General features: G+C 39.1%; 2 protein-coding genes and 1 long non-coding RNA gene across 21 annotated transcripts in view; 2 read left to right on the forward strand and 1 right to left on the reverse strand.

Annotated features, from left to right (window-relative positions):
* The first annotated feature begins 125 nt into the window (after positions 1-125).
* On the forward strand, positions 126-13,187 carry BPNT1 (3'(2'), 5'-bisphosphate nucleotidase 1). Of its 2 annotated transcripts, XM_069800102.1 has the most exons (10): positions 126-212; positions 269-308; positions 3,581-3,705; positions 6,984-7,088; positions 7,350-7,457; positions 7,979-8,027; positions 9,019-9,110; positions 10,103-10,300; positions 11,159-11,264; positions 12,601-13,187. In XM_069800102.1, the coding sequence occupies exons 3-10, from the start codon at positions 3,589-3,591 to the stop codon at positions 12,747-12,749; spliced, it is 924 nt and encodes a 307-aa protein (XP_069656203.1). In that variant the 5' UTR covers positions 126-212; positions 269-308; positions 3,581-3,588; the 3' UTR covers positions 12,750-13,187. The 2 variants fall into 2 exon arrangements, with proteins under 2 accessions (XP_069656203.1, XP_069656202.1); XM_069800101.1 differs by having other exon boundaries at positions 171-308.
* On the reverse strand, positions 479-16,308 carry LOC104321401 (uncharacterized). Of its 13 annotated transcripts, none has more exons than XR_011327426.1 (6): positions 16,189-16,308; positions 12,251-12,365; positions 10,389-10,547; positions 10,092-10,187; positions 2,525-2,681; positions 479-922 (listed from the first exon to the last, which is right to left on the reverse strand). It is a non-coding gene; the product is annotated as an uncharacterized lncRNA (long non-coding RNA). The 13 variants fall into 13 exon arrangements; XR_011327430.1 differs by having other exon boundaries at positions 16,165-16,268; XR_011327423.1 differs by having other exon boundaries at positions 12,251-12,392; positions 16,165-16,268.
* A 38-nt stretch (positions 16,309-16,346) lies between these two features.
* EPRS1 (glutamyl-prolyl-tRNA synthetase 1) overlaps positions 16,347-26,929 on the forward strand; it is a 41,254-nt gene continuing 30,671 nt past the window's right edge. For all 6 annotated transcript variants that reach the window (XM_069800103.1, XM_069800105.1, XM_069800107.1 and 3 more), the window contains exons 1-4: positions 16,347-16,507; positions 19,184-19,268; positions 23,743-23,842; positions 25,683-25,839. In XM_069800103.1, the coding sequence (XP_069656204.1) occupies positions 16,462-16,507; positions 19,184-19,268; positions 23,743-23,842; positions 25,683-25,839 (388 nt within the window). In that variant the 5' untranslated portion in view covers positions 16,347-16,461. The remainder of the gene's footprint in view (positions 16,508-19,183; positions 19,269-23,742; positions 23,843-25,682; positions 25,840-26,929) is intronic.

Consider the following 26,929-nt stretch of genomic DNA (forward strand, 5'->3'; position numbering starts at 1 on the left):
GGGAGCGCTTCAGCCCGCCCGCGAGCCAGAAGGATTCGGGGCGTTTCGAGCTGCTCTGGTAAAGGCGAGGGCCTGACGCGATGGGGACGAGTTCTTCCTGAAGCGGGCGGCGCGCAGGCCGCAGGGGCGGGCAGGTAACCTCGGTCACCTCAGCGTTCGGCGCGGGGACCGACAGGAGGGGCTGCCGGCGAGCTGGGAGCGCGGCGACGGGCGGAGAGGGAGAGGAGGGAGAGGAGGGAGAGGACGTCGGTCGGCGGCGGAGCGCACGGGAGAGCGCCGAGGCCAAGGGAAGAGCGAGGCCGGGGACGGTGAGTTCGCGGCTTTCCCGGTCAGCGGCGACCCCCGACGGTTCGCGACGATGCTCAACTCAACGCACGGAGAGCGCGGTGTGCGGTAACTCCGGCCGGTCCGGACTGCTCCGCGGGCAGTTTACCACCGGGAGTCCCAATTACAAGAGAATCAGGAACAGGCTGGGGGGGGTTGGGTTGTGTTTTTTTAATACAAACTCAGGAGGCCTCAAAGCACGTTGGTGAAATGAGGCAGCGCAGCCCTTTCCCGCTGGAAGCCCGCAGGTGAACCGCAGCGCGACGCAGCCGTTCCCCCGCCCAGGCCTGGCCCGCTTCTGCGGGGTAAATACCGTTGCCTTACGTTACGCAGAACGAAAAGTTCACCTTTCGCTAAATGCGAGCCGAAGTTTATCGTGAAGAAATAGGGAGCTCTGGTCACTTGGGCTGTGGAGAGCGCAGAGGAAGAAGTCATAGTTTAGCGCTTGCATTTAAAGGCACGCTGCGCGTGATGTCCATTTTCTCCTTTCATCGGGTGAAGTTACACATTTGAAAAGCGGGTGTTTGCAGAAGAGACACTGAGGTAGCAACATCAACAGATCCTTCATACTTGTTGTGATAAAGTAATTGCAGCCATCCTGTAATATTTAAATATTTCAAAGTTAAAATGGGTGAGAAGAACTGGAGAACTCATTTATTTCAGTAGGTATCAAAGCAGGCTGATTTGCAAGTTGAGGCCATTCAACAATTTGGTTGCTAGGCTAGGAGAAAGGATGGATGGTCTCTGGAGGATGAGGTATGTTCTGAAAATAATATGCAAATTGAAATTGAGGGATAGTTGCTGTGCAGTCTTTGTAAACTGTACAGTTTTGTAAGTCAAACTTGTTTGTCCAAAGCAAGCAGTATATTCTTAAATGTATTGTGGAAGTATACATTAGACGTTGCCCTCATCAGAAAGAATGTGCTATAAACTTACAAAATAGTTAACTTTAGATCAAAAAGTTATAGAGATGAGAAACTTAGGGCCAATTAGCACACACGCTTACCTAACCATAAAGGGCCAACACACCAGAGAACGTGCCACATGGGAGGATGCAGCCCTGTAAAAATTTAAGGCACCTTTTGCAGTAATAACATAATTTGCACGTTATTAGTTATTCTATATTGGGGAGGAGGGGGTGTTGAACCTCCCATTTCAGTTTCTCCTAATAAATCTTGTTTTTCATAAGAGTATTTTGATTTTAAGGTTTGCTTAGAGATGTCAGGTATACGTTCACTACAGAAAGAAAGTACACTTGTTTGCCTTAAGAATGTCCAAGAAAAACGTGCCCAAGAAACACCCTGGGTCAAGCTTCAAGAATATAAGATGGTGTTTCTGTGTTGTTTTCTGAGTCTTTTGAAACTTTATGCAAACATTTAATAAATCAAGCCTTTAAAACAATCAAGTGAGTTTTAACCTTATTTTACGAAGCAGGAAAAAAAATGTGCAGTAAAAGATCAAATGAGGAATGAGAAGCTGAGCATAAAATCTTAATTATCATCATCTTCTGAGCTCAATTCTTTAACCCAAATTTCCCATCTAATATGCTAATTTTTTTACCCTCTCTCTCAAAAGTGCTCATATTCCAGATATTTTCAGTATGGAATGAACTACATTCAATTTTCCTTCCTGTTAACTTGTTTCACATGATGGTATATACTTAAAACAGTATCTGTCTTCCTATGTGTTATGACCCATATTTGCTCTACAACTTTCAGTTGTTTGAGAGCTGCTTTTTGCCACAGGTAGTGTTTCCAAAATTTCCTCTGTAACCATTGTTAACACTCCAACGTAGCCCGCACGTGTGCTTTGGGTACGGACCTTGGCTATTTTACAGGACTCCAGAGCACTTTGCTCCCATCCACAAGCAGTAAATAATAATTAACAGTAGCAGCTGTGCTTTTTGAATGTACTTACACAATCACTCCACTTTTAGCTTCAGAGATCTTCTGACTTTTGAGATACGCGTACAGTGTTTCTAAAATGCTGAAAAGGTTCTTAAACCAGCTAAATTTCAGATTTTGATACCTCTAACATTGCTGTTTGCCTTTGCCACAAAACAGATGTGAACTTGAGGTCACATCAATATAATCTACAGTAGCTAGCCTTATCACCTCATTATATTGTACTTTACCAAGTAGATTTCTCAAGCAAGAAAGGAAAGATACGGTATAACGACCTATTGCCACGTACACAGTACCTGGTGCAATTGCTGCAAATATTGATTATGAGGGAAGCCTAATACATCATCTTCTATGTGCTGTCAATGAGTTCCTCTGTATTTTTTTCTAGCTCTGTGCTCAGGTGTTTACTTGGAAATGTATCATACATGTGAGCCCAACCCAAAAGCATGTAATCTGCACAGATAGAAAAAACTGTCAGGAAAACATAAAAAGCAATTAGCTCTCCATTTTGAGAAATACAGTATAGTTATCAATGCTTCTTTTTCCTGAGGTAGAGAAAAGCTGGGAGGAATGGATGATTGCTAGCCTTTTGCAAAAGTGATAGTTATTCTTCCATTTGGGAACTGAAGGCATAGTGAATTGTGCTGATGTGTGCTGCCAAACAGACAGGAGACAACGCAATAGGAAGAATGACAGGACATGCAGTGTTGAGGGGAGGAAGGAAGATGTAACGGATTTCTTTAAAGAAATCAAAAGAAGTTAAAGAAATACAGAAAGGATGATAAAATTTAGATGAACAGACTTTCACATACAAGTGCAGTGTTTGCAGTATCTGCATATTATTAGCCTATTTCGGGTCCACAACTAGGCCATCTACAAAAGCCTACTTTACATTTAAACAAAAATAGTAGGTAAAGTTGCTCTTGTTATCCTGTCTGGTAGCCTTGTACTTGAGTCTGGACACAAACCAACTCCATAGGTTCAGTTCTGAAAAAATGAACTTATGTTCAAAATGTACAAAAATGAGTACTATGTAGAATACACTTTTTCTTAACTTTTATGAAGAGTTTCTGCTGCTGTTGTTCTTGTTTAATGCCAGATTTTTATTTTAGTGAGGACTACTAGGTTCACTGTCAGACAGAGCATGGATATTTCAAAAAGCTTGTCTAAAATAGCTTTATATATATATGTTTGTTAATTGTATTCTTAAAAAAGTCAAAGCTCACTTCATTACTACTCACTGGCAGTAGTGATTCTAAACTGAATCTGTTTAGAATGTTATGTAATATATTTGCCTTCTTGTCTTCTCTTGAAGAAAGAAATGTACAAGTTTGCTTTTTGTTTCTTTTCAGCATTCAGTATGGCTTCTCCAGCTCTACTCATGCGTGTGGTCGCCTCTGCATATTCGGTTGCAGAAAAAGCTGCAACAATTGTTAGGAATGTAATGGCTGCAGGAGATCTGGCGATAGTGGAGAAGGTATTACTTTTGCTTTGTTCCAATTTAACTTCTCTTGCTAATGCTGAGTTAGATAAGGTCAAAGTGGTATTTTTGAAGATCAGCAACTGCGGAAGGAAATACAGTCCTCACCTCTCTGATACAATATTCCTTATTAAAGGATTAAAAGAGCACTGGAGAAGTGTCTTTTCACCAGTATTTCTAAAGAATATTCAGACTCTTAAAAGAAACACACACCATAATTTTGTCCTGATTCCCCTCACAAAACACAAGCTTTGGATAGCATGTCAGAATTCATAGTAATGTATCTTTCCCATTAATTTCCATACCTATGTTCTAAGATCTGTAGTACAGTTTAAAGTACTGTACTCTTGATGAATTTTGGATTAGGATAAATCAGTATTTAGTTTCTTAAAACAAAAAAGAACCTTAGATTTTATTGTAAATCACAGTTTTCAAAATAAATTTGGAGCTTCAAATTTAATTCTAAATAGAAAGCAGAAATGAAATTACAATCATCTGCATGAAGTTCATAATTTGCTGCGAGTTAGAAAGCTGCACTGATGATCCAGGATCTTTGTTTTGACTACAGTACTAGAATAGGTGTAATTAACTTTTGAAGTTAATTCTGGCTTTACAGGTATGTCACAATATTATGGACTGCATTAAGTATCTATATTATTTTTGGTCTTTACATTGAAGTAATTGCTGATATGTACATTTTTCTGATAGTAAGCATTTCAGCCAGTTGTGAAGAAAAGCATGATCCTTTATGACTTTTACTGCCAGTTCAGACAGTAGATGCAAAGAGATTTTTTTCCCCATTTGGTCAGTTACATTCCCCACTATGAAAACATTTGCAAGTTTTTCTTATTCCCTTTTTTCTTAAGCAATTAAAATCAGGTGTATGGTAGAGAGAATTAAAAAAACCTGGAAAGTAATGATCTGTGTTTTCAAAGGTACTTAGACACATAGCAGGATTCTCAGGCACATTTAAGTAGAATATACTCTCCCACATAACCTGCTTTTAGGTTCTTGGAAAAACTAATGCAGTTTTGCTACAAGAAAGCCTTAAAATACTTGCATCCAGAGGTACAAAGGAAGCACTGTCTGTACTTTGTTTGATTAACCAGTTAATTTTAAATGCAAAACCCAAGTTTCATTAAGCTTATTTTTTAAGAGTCCAGCAAGGTTAAGGTAATTTTAATTAAACTAAATGCTGGCTTTTATGTGTTTAATTCAGTTTCACTTCAAAAAAATGCACAGGTGTTAGTATTATTTCCCAGTAAATCAGAAATGCATTGCTCAATCATTTTCTAATATAAGTAAACCAGCAAATGAACACATTTTAAGCTCTGTAAACAATTAAGTAAATAATTGTAAATACAGTATAACAAAAGTAACAGGTGATATTGGTTCTAAATAAGACTGGTTATACATAACTTTTTTTTTAAAATGAATACTATAAACACACAAAATTAGATTGAAAACAATGACGAACAGAAGAGCTTCCTGTTTGAGGGACTAGTGATCTCAGAATTCCTGCAAGCTTCTTGTCAAAGATGGCTGATCAAGAAAGAGGAACAAAGCAAGAGAGAGTATGTGCCTCTGCTTTATGGTCTGGAGGGAAGAGATGCACAAGAACAGAAAGTGCTGCTCCTCATCATTCATCCTCTTTCAGCCATCAGCAGACATCAAGACCAATTCCAACTGGCATTACTGAAAGCTTTAGAAAAGCTAGGAAGACATTTTTCCACCTTTTCCCTCAACACATTGACCTCCCATCCATTTATGCAGATGAGGAAAAATAGTTCAAGGACAGTTGAATTTTTAGCTATCTCCTTCCTTTCCTCTCCTGATGTCCAGAATTTTCTTTCCCCCAGTCAACTCTAAGCTCTCCATTTATATTGCTTCTCCTTGTAGCATTTTTACACACACCCCCGCCCCACCCCAATTGATAGGTAGACATTTTGTCCAACCATTCTTACATTATTGATGACTGTTTTGAAGAACTACTTTATACTGTTTTATTAGGTTGGTGTCCTGGAACAAAGGAGATTCTCTGCAATAATTTGATCTTTCTGAGTCTAAACTCAGTGCCAAATTCAACCAAATTTATTAGGGGATGAGAGGGAAATTTCAAAGAAAAATATCAAGTTTCATAAAAATAGGCAATTGGATAAGGGACAGACTAGGTTTTAAGCATGCAAAAATTAATGCATAACGTGATTCTAAATGGAATATTCCATCCCTATGGCCAATTTCTGTAGCTGGATAAAACAATTTTCATGTCACCAAATAAGATACAAGCAGATAAAAATAAAATTTTTGTTTGACTCAACTAAGATGCAAATCTTTGGATGAACTGGCTTGCTTAATTCCAGTGTTAACAGAAGTATTTCTTACTGGGGATTCTGTCTCCAGACCTAAAGGGCTCCTCCACTCATGGATTCCACACAAAGATTAAGGTGAGAAAGTATCAGTAAATTACCCACTTCCACTACATAGCAGGTTGTTAATGTTTAAGAAGAAATTAACGTAACCCATCTGGCAACATATGTTTGGCTACACTGCATCTTTTGAGAAGGCTTTCAGTCATTGTTCCATGTCATCTTGAGACAACAAATCCACTGTTTCCTCTCTAGTATTTTTTCTGGAAAAAGATGTATGGATGTTACTGTCCAGTTCAATTTCACAGGTTATCTTCTGGCCCTCCTTGGTCTTTCTCTGGTAGACTAAGGAACTATTCACTACTTAGAAGTTTATACAACATAATTGTTTCCATTATTTTGTTTTCAACAAGCTAGATTAATTGGACCTTTAAATCACTTTTTACTAACACCTTCCCTATATTTCTCCTCTTTTCTAATTTGCCACGTCTCTCCAGTGAGCCTTAAAATACTTATTTTTTCCTGTTAACATCTTTATTTTTGCTTTTCCCTCTTCTTGTTTTATATCTGGGTTCATACTTGTAATAATTTATTCTCTACATAGTGTAGTATTTGCACAAATGCATATTCAGTACAGTTGCACCACTGCATGAGAAGAATACAGCAAGTAAATACTGTTCTAATATCATACTAGTCTATATTAGCTCTGGGGTGTATAGGTAAATCTCTACTTTCAGTTTTTAGCCTGCCTCTCTCGAGATCACTTGTGAGATTGATGATTTACCAAATTAGACTTCTCTTTCATTACAAGGTAGATATTCAGAGTGACATATGGGCTATTGCACTGTTTGGGAGGGGGGTTGTTGCTGTTGTTTTGAAATACACAAATTCCTATCCATCCCTTGACAGACAGGAGCCAATGACTTGCAGACCAAAGCTGACCGATTGGTACAAATGAGCATTTGTGCTTCCCTGGCACGGAAGTTTCCCAAGGTGACAATCATAGGAGAAGAAGTAAGTTCCTAGTTTATTTCATACTAACAATTTAACTATCTGTAACTTGCAGTGGAATTTGCTTTGGCAGGTTTTAGGAAATCATCTGGGGTTTTTTTGTTGTTTTTTGTTTTGTTGTTTTTTTTTTAAGTATTTCCATCCCATTTCATCTTTCCATTGCATTACCTTTGTCAAGTAAGCTGCAAGCAAATCCACAGTTCTAAGGCAAATTGAGGTGAGTCCAACACCTTTTTCTAATAATTCTGAGAATCCTTTTGTTAGGAACTAACCACTGATGAGGTAACTGAGGAATTAATTGAAGATGGCCACTGTGAAGAAATACTGAAGAGAACTTGTCCTGCTCAGTACACAGGAATTAAAGAGGAAGAGGTAATGTGGTAATGTTACACGTATGTCTTCATATTTTACACTATCTGTATTACTGATTTTAGCTAAGAATGTATTAAGAAAAAATGTTATTTCAACGTGGCCAATTTTTCTTTTTGGTTTGAAAACTGAAATGTAGTCATGAGAATCACACCTCCAGAGCTGGAAATGCTGCATATCCTTGTGTGCAATAATGGGAAATGGAAATTTGCTTCTAACAACTTGTGATTCAAATTAATTTGGAAGGAATTTACTTCAGATATAAGAAAGTAGTATCATTTACATATTCAGTTTAAGCCTTCATACCTCTATTAAGGTATTTGCTAAGAAGTTCCAGTCAGTTTTTAAGCTTTTTTGTGTAAAATACTATTGTAGGCTTCAGTCATATCATAATGTTAAAAATTTGAATCTCTTTATTTCCTTACTGCCATAAGGAAATAAAAGCACTAAAGTAAAATATATAATTGCATGGTAATTTACATGATTTGTATTTGTTAATTTTCCTTATTCTTTTATTTTTAAAGCTTGTAATATGGGTTGATCCCTTGGATGGAACCAAAGAGTACACTGAAGGTTGGCTTCTCTTTTAATTTTTTTTTTTTTAATTATAGCAGTGTAATAAAGTAGCATGTACATGTAGATAGTTTTATGATAGAAGTTACATACAATGTTGTTTCATAAGGCTGATGTTATGTACTTTGAGTTCTATGGCATTTTTTAATCATTCCATTCAGTTCTAACCAGTATTGAATATTCCTGATGGGCTACTGAGTACCCACCAGTTTTTATCATTTCAGGGAGCAAAGGGCTGCCTTTGATTACTGTCAGGTTGTCTTAAGTTTTAGTCAAACTTACAATTTTGCATGTACTTTGAATTGAGGGACTAAATCTCCCATTTGCACAGGAATATGCTCAATTATATTTACATCTTCCTCTTCAAAAACCCCAAATATCACAACTGTATTTGTAGCCCTTTCAAAATAAAACATCTTCCCCTAAATCATAATTCTTCAGTTATGGGAAGACACTGTTTTCAGCGAAGCCTAATTTATGTCCATAGAAATAGACCCTAAAATGAAGGAAAACAATTCCCAAACAAAAACCTCCAAACAACATGCTGAAACCTCACTTCAGCCTCCTGCTGCATCTTTTAGTTGATTAATGTAAAATCTCTTAGGCAGATTTTTTCCCCCTTGTCACAGAAAGAGATGTACAACTGTCAACAAATTGGTAGTTTTGAATACCTTTAAAGAATTCACACCACAATTATAGAAGAATGACATCATACACTGCTATTTAGTTGTATCTTTAAATTTCTTTCTCATAATGTGTTAATTCTAACATAGTTATATTAAGAGAATTCTAACCGGGGCTTTTTTTTGGTAGACCTCAAGGCTAAATGACAAAAAAAAATTATCAGCCAACCTATTACACCTGATTAGTATCTGCATTTTTAAGATACCACCCTGCATATCAATTTGTGGACTTTTATTGAAGGTTTATTTTTTTATATATAAACTTTCTCTTTTTCAAGCATAACTACATTCATATTATTTCTGTACAGGTCTCCTTGACCACGTAACGGTTCTTATTGGAATTGCTTATGGAGGCAAAGCAATAGCAGGAGTTATTAACCAGCCATATTACAACTATGAGGTATTAAATGCATTGATTTGTTTAAAAGCATTAGGTGATTTCTAACTGTCACTTCTAAGCCATTTCTAGTTAGCACACTTTCAAATGAAAACCAGTGTGTAATAGAGTTAATGTTGTAATATAAGGTGGTGGTGTTTTTATTAAATATATACAATTTTGAATGTTGGTTTCCAGGAACTGAATCTCAGGGACCTACTAACAACCATACTGAATCCTGAAGCTTGTGTAATACACTAATACAGTATATATTACATACATACTGTAGATATTACTACAGTACATATGAAGTACATACTGTAAACCAAGCACAGATAGGTGGTTTTGCAGTCTCTGCTAGAAATTCTTTAGTAAATCCATGCAATATATGCATTTGTGATGTGTGGTAACTGCCATAAATCTGCAGCCCTAAACAAACTAGGCATACCTGTCACTGACAGCTGGGTTAGAATATATCAGGCCAGGTTTCAGGTGTAAGTCCAGGATGGCCAACCTACAGGCACTTACATGTTTGGAGATTATTTCAGTATTATCTGTGAGGGGGGAAAAAAGCTCATGGTGCAGCCTGATTAAACTTAGTAGAATTTAAAGAAAAAGCTCTTGAGTTTATGTAATGCATATCATCAGCTGATTCTGTATGTTTTATATGATACGTATGACAAAATATTTAAAATGACAAGATATTTTCAGTTACAGATTGTGCCTGAAGTACAGAAATATGAATTGTCAGTCATTGGAGGCAGGATGTAATGCACCAGCACAATGTCACAGATAAGAAAAGGGTAAATGACATCACTGCCTTAGAGGGAAAGAGCCAATTTCTCACTGCGGGCTCTAGAGTAGTTCTTTTTAAGTGCCATTGTTTGAATGTATAAGCCAGTATTAACATTATACTCCCTGATATGCAAAGATGTCTAGGTACTCCTTTCCATTTGTGCTTTAAATGCTGATCACTATGATTAACCATCACCTGGACCTGCGTACCTTTTTCATAGGCAGGAGCTGATGCTGTGTTGGGCAGGACAATCTGGGGAGTCCTGGGCATAGGTGCCTTTGGATTTCAGCTCACAGAAGCACCTGCTGGGAAACACATCATCATTACCACCCGCTCTCACAGCAGTACCCTGGTAAATGAGTGCATCAGTGCCTTGAACCCAGACAGCGTCATCAGAGTTGGAGGAGCAGGAAACAAGGTATGAAAACTCCAAATCTTTTGTTTTTTATTGGGAGGTGGTACCTTTGGAAAAAGAAAAAGAATCTTTAAAGAAATCATTTGCTTACTTGCATGAATGTACAGGAGACTTCCTCCTCCTTCCCCAGCACAAGTTCGCTTCCTAGCAGACTGCTATGAGGTAGACAGTCAAGAATTTGGTACAGGTACATTTGTAACAATGGCCACGCTGGTCATGGCTGAGGTCCATCCTCCCTAGTATTCTGTTTCTAGGGGAGAAAATAAAAAGTTACAAGACCAGAATGACTAAATGGGAATACAATTTCATCATAATTATTAGACATTTCCTCCTGTTCACGTTAACAGTTTTTGTTCCCACTATCTAGCAGCACATACCAAAGGATAAATATAGGAGAAGCACACAATGATATTACCTTTGCAGACCTTCTCTGCATACAGGGAATACTCATTTGCTGCAGTTTTGAAAGCTTAGTTTTGTCATGGTTGTCAAACACAGACCCTCCAATCTCTTCTCCAACACAGCCCAAAATGGCACCAAGACAATATGGAGACAGTTTCCACTTTATTTTCTTAGTACTTGCACAAGATGGGAATTCTTGCTTCTTAAACTAAAAGCAGATTTTCATCCTATATTGTATTTATAACAATCAAAAATAGATCATGCAGAATGGTAATACAGTATAGCTTTCTAAATCTTAATACAATTTCTTGTAATATTGGAAAGGAAATGGCTCATGTTCCTTTTTTGACCATAAGTACATAGAATAAACTGATCTAATCCCTGTTTCCTGGTGTTATTTTTACCCATTTCTTAATGCCTACATCCTTTGCAATGATTGCCACTCACTATTCATAACAGGTCATTCAACTTATAGAAGGCAAGGCATCTGCTTATGTATTTGCCAGTCCTGGGTGCAAGAAGTGGGATACATGTGCACCCGAAGCTATTCTGCATGCTGTGGGAGGTAAGCTAATAGCATTCAAAATTCCAGGATAAGTGAAACTGCATCAATTTAAAGTTATTTATACTTTTCATAGAAAAATAGAATTTCCAAACATGTCTTTGGAAAGAAAAACGACAGTATGTATGTATTTTTATATAGTCACGATTCACTAGGAGCTTTGAGCCCTTTGAAATCAACAGTAACTCCAAAGGGGCATCAAATTATGCTCTGGAAAGCATGATATGATCTGTTTTGCCCTGGATTAATATAGTCAATAACTGTCAATAATTTAAGAAGCCAAATTCCAACATTTTGGGTATATTAATTTTAGTATTTTCAAAACAAATGTTTTTTTTCTGTTGACTTCTACTTCATAGTAAAATCACACTGTCCTACTAACTGGATATAGTAGTTTATTATTAGTAACATATTATGTAATATGTGGATACTGGATTCTTTAAACAACAAAAATAGGCCAAATCATGCAGTTGTTTCTCAGATGTACAAACTCCAAAATTGAGTCATTCGTGTTATTTAGTAAAATTGGCGGTCTCCAGCCAACATAAGCCACTTCACCTTTCTAGAGGGTAAGGGGTTAGAGAAGTTATGAAAAGCCTCACTGACAAGAATTTGAAGTATTATTTATTATACTTTTTCTGCTGTTCAGAAAGGTTGATAGACCTTTTACCACCATATGCTATAATCGTGGGTTTTGATCTAAATTCTGTCAAGCAAGGGTAACAGGCTTCATAATGACATTATTTTAACTCCTCTGCAGTCTCCAGTGTTGATAACTGGGATACCTTTAAACAGGTTAGCTCAGGCACAAAAACCCAACCAATCTGGGGCAGCACAGTGCTGTATTTAGCCTCCTTGTTATGTAGGTATCTTGTAGTTAAATTAGCTTGCATAAAGATCTGTGTTGCTCTTGCCAAGTGACTTCTAGAAACTCACTTAAAACCAGCTAGGGTATTTCTGTATTATGTTAGTTTGTTGTATAGACTTACCCTGGCTTTTACTTGAAGTGAGGATTTTTCTTTCCTTCTTGTCAATGGCCAATGTAAAAACTACTCGGGAAGCATTTTAACTAATCCATAAGAGAGAGATGTTGTATTCCTTTTCCTGAAACACAAGGAGTTTTAAGTATTGCTGAAAGAAAATAGAACCATTAGCTTTTTGATTTCAGTCAATAAGAAACTTGCACTTAAACTGGGAGCAAAGATATTTCACATCTGAAGACATGCATGTGTAAGCCAAAGACTGTCTTTTTTTTTTAGTTATATCACTTGTACTAATAAAATAAGAGTACCTCTTCAACTCCTGTTTGCTGGAAATTTTTTTTTTTTTTTTTTTGCAGGCAAGATAACAGATATCCATGGAAATTCATTTCAGTATAACAAGGAAGTGAAACACATGAATTCAGCTGGGGTCCTTGCCACTTTGAGAAATTATGACTATTATGCCAGTCGTATTCCTAACACTGTTAAACAATCTCTTATGCCTTAAAGCAGTAAGGCATCTTCACTTGGCCTGGAAGGCTGAGAAAGCAAGCTTGGAGAAAAACAAAGAAAGATGATAACTGAGCTTGAAATTTTGTTTTATAGAATCTGAACTGAATTCTTACATTATGGTGTTCAATAATTTCAAAATTACATACAGAATCTCTAGGTATGTTTGATCAGATTGTTTTGCTGTGTTTAGTAGACAACATCAAAACAGTCACATTTCTTCGATAGTTGTTTTCCATGTTCTTTGGGAGCATTCATTCTTCACGATTGTGCTTAATATACTGCCAATCGTAACACAACAGTCCAAAAATCATCATAATATTCAGGGCCAAAATCACATTAAGTCATTTACCTGATCTTGCTCAATGTTTCTTGTTGTATGTAGTCAACAAGGGTTTATTGTATTAAATACAAACGGACTAAGAAGTTGCCTGGATGGATTAGCCCATTTATTATAAAGTTGACGGTTTTGATTCTCAGAAGCGAATCTTTGAATTTTTTGATCTGCACTCAGTTTTGGGATGGCCAAGATTGCTATTGGTGGTGAGCTGGGTTGTCCGAGTTTTACAGGAGCCAGGACACAGGCCAGCTGGGCCTCTTACATCTCAGATAGGGGTTCCTGGATCATTGGATCCATTGAGGATCAGTGAAGCATTAATACAGTGGGGTTCAGGACAACTCAGCTGAGGAGAACCCAAGGAAACTGCAACAGGGGGAGGAGTTTCCAGCACCTTTCTGATGATCTCAAATGCCTCTGTCAGGGTCTGTGCCACCTCAGTCTTGGAAAGCTTTGGGCATCCTAGGTCACTTTGTCATACATGGGCACAACAGAAATGCTGGAACTTGAAATTTTTCAGGTCCAAATTTTGAGAGAAACAAAGTCCAGGTGCCTTTCCAACAGCCCCAAGAGTTAAGGAACCTGACACTACCACTTCCCCCTCCTGTGGAACATATGCGTGTTAGGGTAGGGGAGAGAGCAGGGAACAAGATCACCCAAAATGAACTAAAAAATTGGAGAGCCTGTTTCAGTCAGCTTTCCCATAGGTGTGGGGGTTAGGAAAGCAGGCTTCAACTGTTCAGTCCACTTGAACACAAAAGAGAACAAGTAGTAAATTACATATGACTACCGAAAATTGGCAACTAGCCAAAACAGATGAGGTCTCTTCAGGCTGAATTCAGGAGCCTGGACTATCTTGCACCAGTGAAGCCCCTATATACTTTGTTTTCTTCAGATTTTGTGACCCAAGTCCCTCACAAATTAAAGAGTCTTAGGGCCTCCCTTTCCCTAACAATGTGACACATACTGAGGCATGCCATGGACAACAATGGACAACACATAGTTGTGCTTTTCTTTCTGTTCTGCGTGGACAGAAGAGTGGCATATGTCGGGTTCTCAGTCTTGTGGTGTCAGTGAGGGTGCCTGAACTTGGCTGCTTGCTTACATAAAGACTGAATGGCTAAGCTCTTCCAGCATGGTCTTTTTTCTCCTCACTCTACTGACACTATGAATGGCAAAGTAGACTGCAAGTTGCACTGCACCCGTTCTCACTTCCTCCCTTCCCACAAGATTAAGTCCTCCGAATAACTACACTCTTGGTCCACTCAAACCATGTTTAAGCTAGCACTGAACTTCAAGATACAAAAAGCTATGTTTTCCATACAGAAGAAAATTTCAAAATTCAATTTTCAACAGTGTGTTCAAGTTACTTCTTTCTCCTTTCATCACACAAGGTATTTAACAACTCTAATTTACTTAAAGTCCCTTGACAGATCCTTTCCTCACAGTAGGGTAATACCAATATGACTTCACTGGCTTAAGGCTGGCTCTATTTCCAGCAAGCAGGAACATCCTGGACACCAAAAGATACGAACAAGGCAACTCTTGCTAAAATGTTCCCAGTCTCTCCGTGTGCACACACAGAAAAGGATCTAAGGCAGCTCTTCCCTTAGTGAGGTCAGCTTATCATAACATTTACAGATAAATTAGCAAGATTATAACTTACCTCATTCTATCATCAGCCAGTCCATAATGCTATCATGACACTGGATTAAAGCTCCATATATAGGAACAGTGCATGCTTCTAATCCTTTCATCTGTAGCCTACCTTTCTTCTCCTTCCTCAAGCGCATGACTAGTAAGAGCACACAAGACAGATTCAGCCTGCTTTAATTAGAGCCTCCTTCACATTTTGACCCATTGTAAGTTTAATCATTGCACATATTGATTGTGACTGGTTTGAACCATGTAGCAAGTACAAGATTAATCTAATTTCATGGCCCCAATTATACATAATTCTCACCTCTATCTTCTGCAGGATTCATTATTCACATTAAAATCTGCATGTGCATTTGCAAAACACATTAAGATAAAACATAGAACGACTTAGACAACACAAAGCCTGCCCTAATATGTCTTTCCATGTAATCATTGAAATACAAAGTCAAGAGCAGAACCCACTGTTAGTAATCTTCATCTATGTCTCTATATCCTTATTTTCATCTGAAACTTGATATATGTTCAAAAATTTCCTCAGCATAAGCCCCTTTCTAATTCTGCTGTAATTTATCTCTCCACTCATTTACAGTTACCTCAATGGGAGCAGAACACATGGCATATACCAGCTTCTACTGATGTGTAAAGATGCTTACGGATGGAACCACTTTCTGTGCTCACAGGAACTGTGAAACTGCTAACACAGGGGAATATTAAGGAAATTTCAAATAAACTGCAGCAGCAGGAACCAAGGACAAAAGCCAGCATGTAAGGTGCAGTCATGCTCTGGCTATGCCACTACGCCCTCTGTACAAAACAGCGCCGGTCCACCAATCAAGCATTTTAGAATTTCTCTACTAGCACATTAGGTGCTATAGTACAATCTATAAAATAGACTGGGGGGGGGGGGGAGGCATAGTGACACTGCATTGTCCTTGCAACAATGTGAACTTGAGTCTGTCTCCTCTGAAAAACTGCTGACACAGCACTTTTGTAATTCATTCCAAGACTAGTTTGACCCACTGCAAAATCTGCGTGTTTGCGAGGAGCGTAAAGAGTAACACCCTATGAGAACAGATGGTTTAAACCACAGTACTCCAGTGTGTCGGTATACGTCGCACTATTGGATTTGTTTGTATCGTTATACATAGAAAAGGGACTGAAGCGATCTCTACGGCTGCTGCCGGACATCTAGCTCCAGAGTTTTTACAGTTAACTCCTACAAAGCTCCCGGGAAGGCTCTGCCTAATCACCGGAGCAGCTGCGAGAGGAGAAGCACCGGCACCCTGCCCCACCGAGGCCAGCGGCACTCTGAGAGGCAGGGCAGCCTCCACCGAGCACCCCTCCGGGGCGCTTCCCCCGGGGCTTCACCGAGCGCCCCCGCCAGCCGGGAGAGCCCTGCGCACCACCCGCTAGCCACCTCCCGTCCGAGCTCCAACCTCACCGCCTCCTCCCGGCGGACTTCGGGCCGTGGCTGCAGAGCGGCCCGGGCCGCCGACCGACCGGCGGCCATGAGGGAGCGACCGCCGCCCCTCACCGCAAGCGACGCCTTTATAGCTTCTCCCGCCGGAAGTGACGAAGCCCGTCCCCGCCCCGCGGCGGCGGGCGGGGCCGGGGGCGGGGCCTGCCCAGCCGGCCTTTGCCGAGCTGGCGCCGCCGCGCGCCCAGCCCCACCCTCTCTTTTGGTTCCGGCGCGGCGCCGGCGGTGGCGGCGGGGATGGCGGCGCTGAGCCTCACCGTCAACGCGGGGAGCCCCCCGCTCGGTAAGTGCGGGCCGGACCCGGCTTCCCCGGCCCCCCCGCGCTTCCCCGTTCCCTCGGGAGGGCCCCCGCCGGCCGCTGTCCCCTCACCGCCCGCCCGCCCCGCCGCGCGCGTGGCCGCCGCGTTGCATCATGCGGCGCCGCGCGCCGGTGCGGCGGCTGTCCCCGCGTGCGGGGACGGGCGAGGCGTGAGAGGGACAGCGTCCCGCCTCCGTCCTCCCCTCTGCGGCCCGGGCCTGCTGTAGGCCGGGGCCGTGCGCCCGCCGCGGCCTTGGCGCGGGCGACTGAGGCGGCCGGCGGGTCCGCGGGGCGAGCGCCCTGCCGCTGAGGGGGACGGCGGGGCCGGTCCCCGGCGGGCCGGCCGGCGCTGAGGGGCGGGGGGGCCACGTCGCCGGCAGGGCCTGGCCCCCGCGGGGTCCCGCCGGCGCTTGAGGTGCCGAGGAGGCGGCGGCCCGGCGGCGTGTCGGGCTCCGCAGCGGCCGCTCCGCCGCGCCTGCCCGGCGCCGGTCTGCAGGGATCGGGCAGGGCTGGTGCTGCCGCTGCCGCCCCTCCGGGGCGGCCGGTGTCCAGCGGGTTGCTTGTCGGGGAGCTGTTTGGGCAGCGGTGACAGCTGCCGGCACTTAGCGCAACTTGCGCTCGAGAAACTGAGTCGTAGGTAGACTCCTCGAGTGACTTAGCAGGTTGAGGCTAAATTTTCAAGGCAGCCCTGATTCAGGTTGCTTGTTTGTGAGCTCTGCCTAATTGCCGCTATCTTTCCTTGTCAGTTATAATCTGCTGCGAAAATTCGGCTCCTCTGGGGAGCTGGTTCAAAGTTGCACGGCCAAATCTTGCTTTTTCACTTGCTCGCTGTCCTTCGAGGTTATTTTGCCTTTCAAAATGCGAGAACCTCCTTCGTTACGCTTTATGCCATCTGGAAACGGCCTTTTGTATGTATTCCGTACCGTTTCTCCATTTTGTTACAACTATTCAAAATACATTTTCTTCCCATTCTTCCTCTTAGTTTATTGATTTCTTTTTCATGCCATTATTCCCAAATGCATTTCAGAGTTGAATACAACTTGCACGACTACCGATTTAAGGTATAATGATATGTAAGTTTTAAATAACATTTTTCCTAGTACTTGTTTATTCTGATTTGCTAGAAGAGATGTGATGCAATATGAGCTGTGATGAACATGGGATTAGGGGCTTTGGAGGATTCTTTTGATAGCTGGTGAGTGGCACTAGAGATTTAATTCAGGAGATTGCATAAAATATTACATATTACATTACATTACATATCAGAAATATTACATATTACAGATGAAACACTTTGGTAGACATTTGTATCAAGAAGATAAGCACACTCATCCTACTCCTTCCTACTTTGTACTATTCATCATGGCTGTGCACTGGGAAAAGGGTAGTAGCTTTTAATGGCATTAGTATTAATTACATGGCTTGGTGTGCGTAATACTTGTCATTTTCAAAGCATTTCCGTGCATGTTATTAAAATACTTACACATCTTACAAATGTATTGCATAAGGGATGTCATCCTGACTTTCACAGATGGATAACTGAGGGATGGGAAGAATAACCTTGAGTTACTGTTGATAAAAGCTTAATGCCACAAGAAGGGTTTGCAGCTGAGCAGAGGTGAGAGCTAGGGAATTCCTAGCTCCAGTGCTTTGTATTTAGGCCGATGTATTAATAGCTTACAACATCATCTGCCTTGGGTAGTCTGTGCGTTGTTCTAGGGAAGATAAAGTGCACGGCACGCTATGAAGACTGTAACAGGTTAGATGCCTTTCAAAAACTAGAGTATAATCCTTTAGCTAGTTTCATTTAAGTAATATTTGCCTATGCAAAAGCTTGCTGTCTTTGTACGTGCTTCTAAGCAAAGCAAAAGAACACAAGCTCCTCTACATATGCTCAGCAGGCTGAATCTGGACCAGAGCCAATCCAGAAATACAGCCAAGTTAGCTCGGTGCTTTGTTTGAGCTACTGTGTCATGCTATAGAGCATTGAGATCAGAGCAGGTTTGCATCAAGCCACTTTGATTATGGGCGAGCTGTCTGCCAGCTGATGATGTAGCCTAAGAACTGCAAAAATTCTTTTATTTCTAGAGGCCATCCTTTACTGTCACTGGTGAACTATGTAGAAAACCCTTTATAAGCTTTCTGCACTTTTACATGGATAGAGTTTCTTGGTTTTGAATGGCTAATCTTTTCATAAACATTAAATCAGCTTTAAAATAGCCTCATCCTTGTTCAGAAACTACAGGTATATTCAGTAATTGATCTCCTTTGATGCATATGTCAGGGCTGGGATGGTGTACGTTACTATACTGTTCAGTAATTTAAAGCAATTTGATTGCATTCTCTACATATATTGGGAGACAGGACTAATTTTTAGAATACCCTTAGGAAGCAAAACGTATTGGTGCCAACACTTGCTGAGCTCACTGCAGGTTACCGTATGCTGGACGTTATCAATTTGAAGCTGTAAGGATTGCCAAGAATAAGAAGCCTCCTGCATATGAGACTGAACATTGATTTCTTCCCTGGGCAATCTTACTTGAAGGAGCCAGTTCAGTTGTCTGGTCCTATTTGATAAGAAATGTAACTCTTTTGTTGCTACTATGAAAGATATCTTTCCTGGAAGAAAGTTCAGTAACTTTTTCTCTTGTTTTTTTAAAGGAGCTCTGCTGACAGTGGAGCATGTGAAGGATGATGTTGAAATTTCAGTGGAAGAAGGCAAAGAAACCATCCTCCATGTGTCCGAGTAAGTGACTTTGCATCTCTCATTCTAGCTTTGGGTCAGCAGTTTTAAAAATCACATGGTTTTAACATTGACAGTAACCTTTTCAGGTAGGAGGAAGAGAAGAATACAGTTTTATTCATCACTGTATTACTGATGTCTCTTTACAGCACAGACAAAACATTTACAGTATCTTCTAAACTTGATCTTTATGGAAAGAGCTCTGGTATTGTAATTTGCATGCACTTATGTCTAATTGTTTTTGCTGTACCAGTCACTTTATTGTTTAGGCATTTGCCTTTTTCAGGTGCCATGGATTAACAAAAGCAAGGCCATTTTGTATTAGGCAAGCTTGGTATACAAGATTCCTTAGACTTGTGCATACGTGATAGAATGAATTTTATAGGTTTATATGGCATTATTCTGCGATCACTGCTGCATATAAGTGAAGGCATGATGTTATCTTAGAAAAGTGCTAATTAACTATGACATGCTGCCCAGTGTATCCATCTGCATCCTGTAGAACGAATCTTGGAAAATTTTGTAGAAACCTATTGCCTGTCCTTCTAAAAATACCCTGCCATTGGAATAAATATTTTCAAGTTTGGGGCATGCAGGTGGTTTTTATGATCTGAGTAGGATCATATGCATATCAGAAATGCAGGACTAATGCTGTTAGTTTTGGGAAGCTGCATTGTCATCTTAGATTCCATATCAGGTGAGATAACTGGATGTATCAAGAGGAGCTATCCTGATACCTTAAGTACCACTGACATATCGGTGGATATCTCTGATGTCTACTGTCTACAGTAAGGAGCAGATTTTGACCAATAAACATTGCAGTCCTAACTTAAAGTATATTAACAGCATGATGAGTTTGGAATTAGTGATTATAAGTGTAGGTTTTGAATACTGGTTGTTTTTTGAAAGAACGGGGAAAAAATCTATTGTTCATGGACTTGCTGACAAACTCACATTTTGTGAGCTATTTGAGTAGAAGATGCTGTTAAAGCCACCAGTGCATCATCAGTTGGTATTCCTACATGTCTGTAGAATGGTTATAAAAACAACATAGTATTTTTATGTTGTGTTGCAGAGATCTTGACTTGATCCTCATAAATTAACACCAACTGAGCTTTTCCACTGTCTTCTAACCTTAGGGAAAGAGCTTGTCACTACGTACATATTTCTGCAAAAAATCAAAGCACAGGATGATTCACAATCTTCAATCATAATGATTGTTTTACTGGTTGCAAGTATTACTTTCTGTTTAAAATGTTAGAAATGAACTCAGATATGAGTTCCTTCCTTACTGTAATCTCTGATTTTACATGTTGTCTTTTGCTGTGCCTAGTGATGGCATTGAATTTGTGATTTTGAATTGAAGCAAGAGAAATGTGGCAGGTTATATTGGGACTTAATTGGTACAGCATTAATAATTTTCAGTGTGTGTTATGCACATGTAGGACACAGCTTACATAACAAGAGTTAAATGGATATTTTTTCAGTTGCGTGAGAGAGTTTTCCCCTTAAGTAGTCTTGGTCAGATTTTGGTTTCATTTTCCTTTCACAGTTTAGGCAGTGTGTGTGTATGTATAAACCAAAATTTATGAATGCACATATACGCTCCTGTGACACATGGGCATGATCTTGGAAGAATATAAATTTATATACCTGGCTTTGAAATAGTATTTTATTTAATTTTATTAAATAATTTTCTATTACCTTGCCTTCTTCCCACTGCATTGCAAAAACACTCATTTTGGCTGTAATGGAAATTGTCAGAATTGTAAAGCAAAAGCTCTTCTTCTGCACTTTGGCCACGTGTGGATAGTATCTAGAATCATGATTCCATCAGATGGAGTTTTTTGTGTGGTAGTGTCTTCTCATCCCTGGCATTGGATTATGTTTAAGAAGTTATTCCAAACCTCAATATTGCATTAATTTTCTCTTGCTCACTTGTACAATCATTTTAAAAATTGATTCTCTATTTTAAAGTCTGTTAAAAGTGTATCTGTGACTTCAGAAGCATCAGCTGAACTCATATCTCAACTAATGGCTTTGGTAAATGGATTTCATGGCATCAATTCTGCTGAAGCTGTCTTATTTTGGCATGACTTGAAATCCACTTGGGGTATTTCAGACTTTGATTTTTTTTTTTTTTTTTTAGGAAACCATTAGTTCTAATGACTTGAACAAGAGAGAACATTTTATTTGCTATTTTTCTAGGTTATATTTTGAAGTGCAGTTAAAATCTAGTGACAAACTTTTCAGCTAACTAGCTGAAACTCAGCTGTCAGCTAGTAAGCGGAAAAATTTATCACTGATTTGAGATGATGAATTTTATTTTAAAGGTTATTTTTGAAGCCTTCATGTGGTAATAGCTCCTAAACAAACCACTCTGCTAGATGCTGATGGCTTTATGGAATGTTTTAGTATACCTGCATCTTATCAGATAACAAACTGCAGTACAACTTTTCTGTTTTGTGTTGTGAGCACATGCATACTTCAGAGTAGTATTACGCTTAGGCAGATGTATCTAACCGCTGCACAGAACCATTCTGCAATGCTTTTTACAAATTAATTCAAATAATGTTTTATTACAATTGGAGAATCTCCGTTTTGTCTTGTGTTTGGGTTTTTTCCTTCTCCCATCTTGTCTTCTGCTTCTTGAATATTTGCCCTGGTATTTAATGGCATTTCATGCCATTTTTGAGAGATGCTTACTCTTTTGTCTGTAATGTTACATTGTCCCTGTTCATTCTTCCTTACTTACCCCTGGATTTAGCAGGCACTATCTGCAAAGAGCAGCCTTAATGTTTTGTAACTTTTTCAAAGGAGGCCAGTTAGCACTATGTTTGGGTGAAAGTAGATCTTTTTTTCCCAAAGAAAATAAACAACTTTTTAGACACCAGTAAGATTTTACTCAGAGTAACATTGTCACATTTCATATATTTATTCAATTTTGTTCGAGTAATCAAGGGTATTTGTTTTAGTATGAACTATTGAAAACAATAAAAACACATTTCAGAGACTTTCTGTAGATGCAAATGATTTTGAAATGTTTTGCTTTTCTCAGTTTGAAAAAGCTTCATTAAAATCTGATAGCAGTGTGAAATTATAATAGGATATACTTTGTGTATGTTAAGCCCCCCACTGTGGCTTTTGGTTTTAGTTATATTCTATGGATCTTCTGTATACTGGATCCTAGAAGCTTGAAAAGCTAGAAGCAAAAAAACTACAAATGAACTATGTTCCTTAGGTTTTGATGCAGTTAACTTAGTGAGACTGGCTGATCCATTTGTACTAAAAATGGGACTCATCATTGTTAATTTATCAAGAAGTCTTCTATATCTTTTTCAGAACTGTTATTGATTTTTGCAAGGCTTTTTGAGGGCTGCCAAAAATTGTTTTAATTTTATGAAGGACACAGTAGGTGTAACAGGAAGTATAGAACAATGGCAGAACAGAAATGAAATCTTGTTTGGACAAATTGAAGTGTAGCATTCAGTCCGTTAAATTGAGTGGAACAGAAGACTTATGGGAACTCTTTTTCTTGATGTCAATGCTTGTTTAGAAGTAGTTGGAGCTTTAATTTTGTAATCTACATCTATGTGGGACTGTGGAGATGAGTATTATCTGGAGAATTGATGGTTGTGATGCATCTTTCTTCCAAAACACTTTAGTAAATATTAATGAAAATGTTCACGTTTATCTTAGGTGAATTGGAAGCTAGATTTCTGACAGTATGCAGCTTTTTGTAATACTGTATGTAAGGTAGAAGAGGGAGATTAAAACACAGAAAGAAGTATGCTCTTTGGAGAGCCTTTTGCCTCTAGTTTCATTGAGAATTTTCAACAGCAGAACGGGAAAACCAAATTCAAATTAGTCTTTTATCTGGAGAAGACTGGGTAAAAAACAGAAATACAGGCAGCCAAGTTTGTTCAATAGGGGATAGTCTCTATGAAGTATGACTTGAATAAAGTAAGTTACAAATGAATTATTTTTTTTTTCTCTGATGCTAGCCCTTAAAACCACAGTGGAGACCTCTTGATTCCTCTGTAGATTCTCTAGGAATCCTCTTCAACGTCATCTTTCTTGTATGAAAAGAAGAGAAAACAAATGTTGATTTAGCTCCTTATGTACTGGAAAATATGTAGCTCAGAATATACTTATGCATTCTGTCAGATGTGGAGAGAGAGTTTTATTCTTTGAAAGAATAATCAAGAGTTTTATTTTCTTAATTTCTGTCTATGTAAATAAAATTGTTTCATGTTTAGAAGCTTATTGTTCCATCTGGTGATAGAAAAGCAAGGACTGATATATTCTTTTGCTAGATTTTTTTTTTTATTTTTATTCTGGTGACCTGGTACCTGTTGGTGCACCCAGAAATTATTTTGTGTTTGCATTACACATGTTTCAACTGTTTGTGTCCAATTAAAATTGAACTGGAGGTAGTAATTTAATATATCTTTATCTTGCCTCTTTGTTTTTTTAGGCATGTTTCATTTACCGATGTGAATTCAATAGTTCGTTATCTAGCTAGAGTTGCTGGTTCTGCTGGGTTGTATGGTTCGAATCTGTTGGAACACACTGAGGTGAGAAGGAATCATGCCTCTCTTTTTTTTCCTTTTTCTCCTCTCTTTTGGCCTGCGATCAAAGTTTTTGTGTTTGCGTTTTTGTTTTTTATTGTTAGACTGAGGTTCCAACTATGTGGGATGCTGAAGGTTTTGCTTTCTTAAGTTTGCTCCTTCTTATAAAGAAGAGTCATAAATCTGAGCTTTGAAAGGGTTGCTCTTTCGCACCCCTGCAACAGCAACTCCTAACCTGATAGTTCACTAGTATAATTCAGGTTGGAAAGTGGTATCTGCAGTTCTCCCTCTTCACTTTCCTCAGCTCTGTTGCCATCAGTTGCTACCTTGTAACATTTCAGTGTAACACCTAGGAACACTGTATGACATGGAAATATTGAACTAGTTTTGCTGTATATAACGGACAAAACCCTGACCCCCCCCCATTTCATTCAGTGAAATGTGGTGAGACATCGCCACATAGACGGACTGTTCCCTCGTGCAAAGTCCTGTATTCCATAATTCTTCCGTAGAGGTGCCAGGAGGGCACCAGAATTTTTGTGCCAAAGAGGAAACTTTTTTGGTCGTCTTTGCTTACACAGGTTACAAAAAGTTATTAGGAACTGTGGATATGATATGAAATGAGAGGGAATTCTTTCTGACCCTAGCTCAGAATAATCATGTGCTGAATTTTAAGTTGGTAGCTGAAACTAACAGATAAATTTAAATTTATTTCCTCTGCAATTTGTGCAGGGACTGAAGGACTTGATTCAGCTCTTTTCTACAACTACATGAAGCTAGTAGTAATCACTCTTCAGCTCATATAGCTCGTTTCAAGGGAAGTGTTGTTTTAGTATATTGCTTGTAAGATGTTTAAAAAGTTGTAGGTTATCTTGTGGCTATTTAAATCTTCTGACCAAAAGCCTTGTTTTGAAGTTAAGCCCTCAGACCTCTGCAAACACACTTTCAAGATTGGTATTTCTGATAAAATTCTTCTTTTAACTTCTGCATCTTTCAGAAATAGTTGTACTTCGAGAAGTACAGCGACAGCTGCATTTGTGGTGCAAATATTTTGGAGCATAACTGCAAACGACTGAACTGAATTCTGTGGTGGTGTAATTACATCTGTGCCTGCCACGTTGGCTCGAATATTGGAAGGATTCCTGATGCAGTTTACAGAACACTTGCACATGAAACAGGGACAGAGGACTAGGAGAGACACTTAGTCTCTTACAGGATTGAGGGATTCAGTTTGTAGACAGGGCTACATTATTAACCAAGGGCCTGATACTTTTGTTTGTTTGTTTATGTACCAAGATATATTTCCTTTTATGGGAGAAGACTGTTTTGCGGGAGAGAGGGGAGGGAAATGAGGTGGGAGAGGGATTTGATTTCTTCAAATCTAAAAGGAGATGAGGCAGAGAAGATAGGGACTTGAGAGGAAAATGGTATACTTATCCAGTAGCAGTTCCAGGAAGATCAAATAGGTTACAAATGTGGTATTTAAATAGTTGAAGGGTAATGACAATTATTATATACTGTGTGTGATAAATAAGTACCTAAGAACTGCTGATTATTTTTATCAATGGGAATAGCATCAGTAAGGTCGGTATTTTCAGCAGTTTGAATACCTCCTGAAGGAAATTAAATTTAATCATTTAACTTAGTTCTGGGTGAATATTTCAGTATATTTTAAATGTTCTTTAAGCATATGTTATGATTTGTTGTCCGATATATTTAATGCTAATGTTCCATTTAATATCTTCTGTTCAGCTATTAAATGGATTATATATTACTTCAGGTTTTTTAATAAGCTTCTTTCTCATTCCTTTAGTAACTTTGACTATCTTTTGTCCCTTAAAACTAGATTGACCATTGGCTGGAGTTTAGTGCTACAAAGTTATCTACTGCCAGCCAGTTTCTTTCAGCAGTCCAAGAGCTCAACCACTGTCTGTCTCTAAGAACGTACTTGGTCGGAAACTCTTTGAGTCTCGCAGACCTGTGTGTCTGGGCTGTACTAAAAGGTATCAGTATATGTTCTCGCTTTCCTTGGCTTGCAATCAGTGTATACCAGGAGTCCTCAAATTTCCTTTTTTGTGGATGCTAGTAGCGACTCTTAGCTGTATGCCAGACACTATACTGTTGTACATACTGCTTTGGCCTGTGCATCACTAGTGATGGGAATAGTATAGCTTAGGAAACCCTAGAATTTTTTAAAATTGTTGTTATATTTGGAAATTTATAGGATGTAATCATAGATAGCAATTTTTTAAACTTTTTTTCTGTTAACTGTAAGAATGTCTTTTTATTACATGTTGCCTAAATATGAAAATTTGCTGTGGCCCAAAATTTTGCATGAAATATTTAAACTATTTTGTAATACAGACTAAAATTATATACACAGACCTTTCCATGACATTATCTTAGTAGAGCAAATTTCTTTGGTGTTTAGTTTGAATTATTAAGAGAGGTATATGTTACTCTGTAAAATACCCTTCAGAGGTTAAAATAAGCTTTGATGACCTGTTTTTATGAGTTTGGTTTTTGTATTCTCAGAGAGGTATGCCTAAAGTTGATAGGTGTCAATCTACCATTCAGTATAACCAAATTCCTCTTGAAAGTAAAATGCATATTCAAGATTAAAAGCTAACATCTTTACGTATTTTTTCAAAGTTGCTGCTCCTGAGAGAAATCTGAAGGGAGTATACTTCTTTCATTTTTTTTCTCCTTTCCCCATCAGAATCTTTCTAGTGAAGTCACATTCCTTGAAAATTAGATTGTGGGAATACAGCACCTCAAAAATAAAGGGTAGTATTGATACGTGCTTCTCTTCTGATAAAGCTTAGAAAACATCAAATGTAGACACACTGGAGGGATATCCTATATTTCTGTCTTGAAAAAAAAAGTTGTTATTAATTTTGAGGTGGGCGATGCAAATTAAAATATATGTTCCCCAGTCCCCTCCACCTTCTGCTTTGATGAATCCAAGAAAGAATGCAGTATGTTTGGGGTTTGGAGGGAGTTAGTTTAATTTGCTTTGGAATGACTTGTGTCCCCATGACTAAATGTCTTTTCAGAAGAGAGTATAAGTAGATTTTTTTTTAAATCATAATC

Source organism: Haliaeetus albicilla, chromosome 13 (assembly GCF_947461875.1).
Source record: "Haliaeetus albicilla chromosome 13, bHalAlb1.1, whole genome shotgun sequence".
NCBI lineage: Eukaryota > Metazoa > Chordata > Aves > Accipitriformes > Accipitridae > Haliaeetus > Haliaeetus albicilla.

Coding starts and splice junctions, on each gene's coding strand:
- BPNT1 (XM_069800102.1), top strand. CDS start 3,589: ATGGCTTCTCCAGCTCTACTCATGCGTGTGGTCGCCTCTGCATATTCG. Junction 7,089..7,349: donor TGACAATCATAGGAGAAGAA/GTAAGTTCCTAG, acceptor TCCTTTTGTTAG/GAACTAACCACTGATGAGGT. Junction 11,265..12,600: donor TATTCTGCATGCTGTGGGAG/GTAAGCTAATAG, acceptor TTTTTTTTGCAG/GCAAGATAACAGATATCCAT.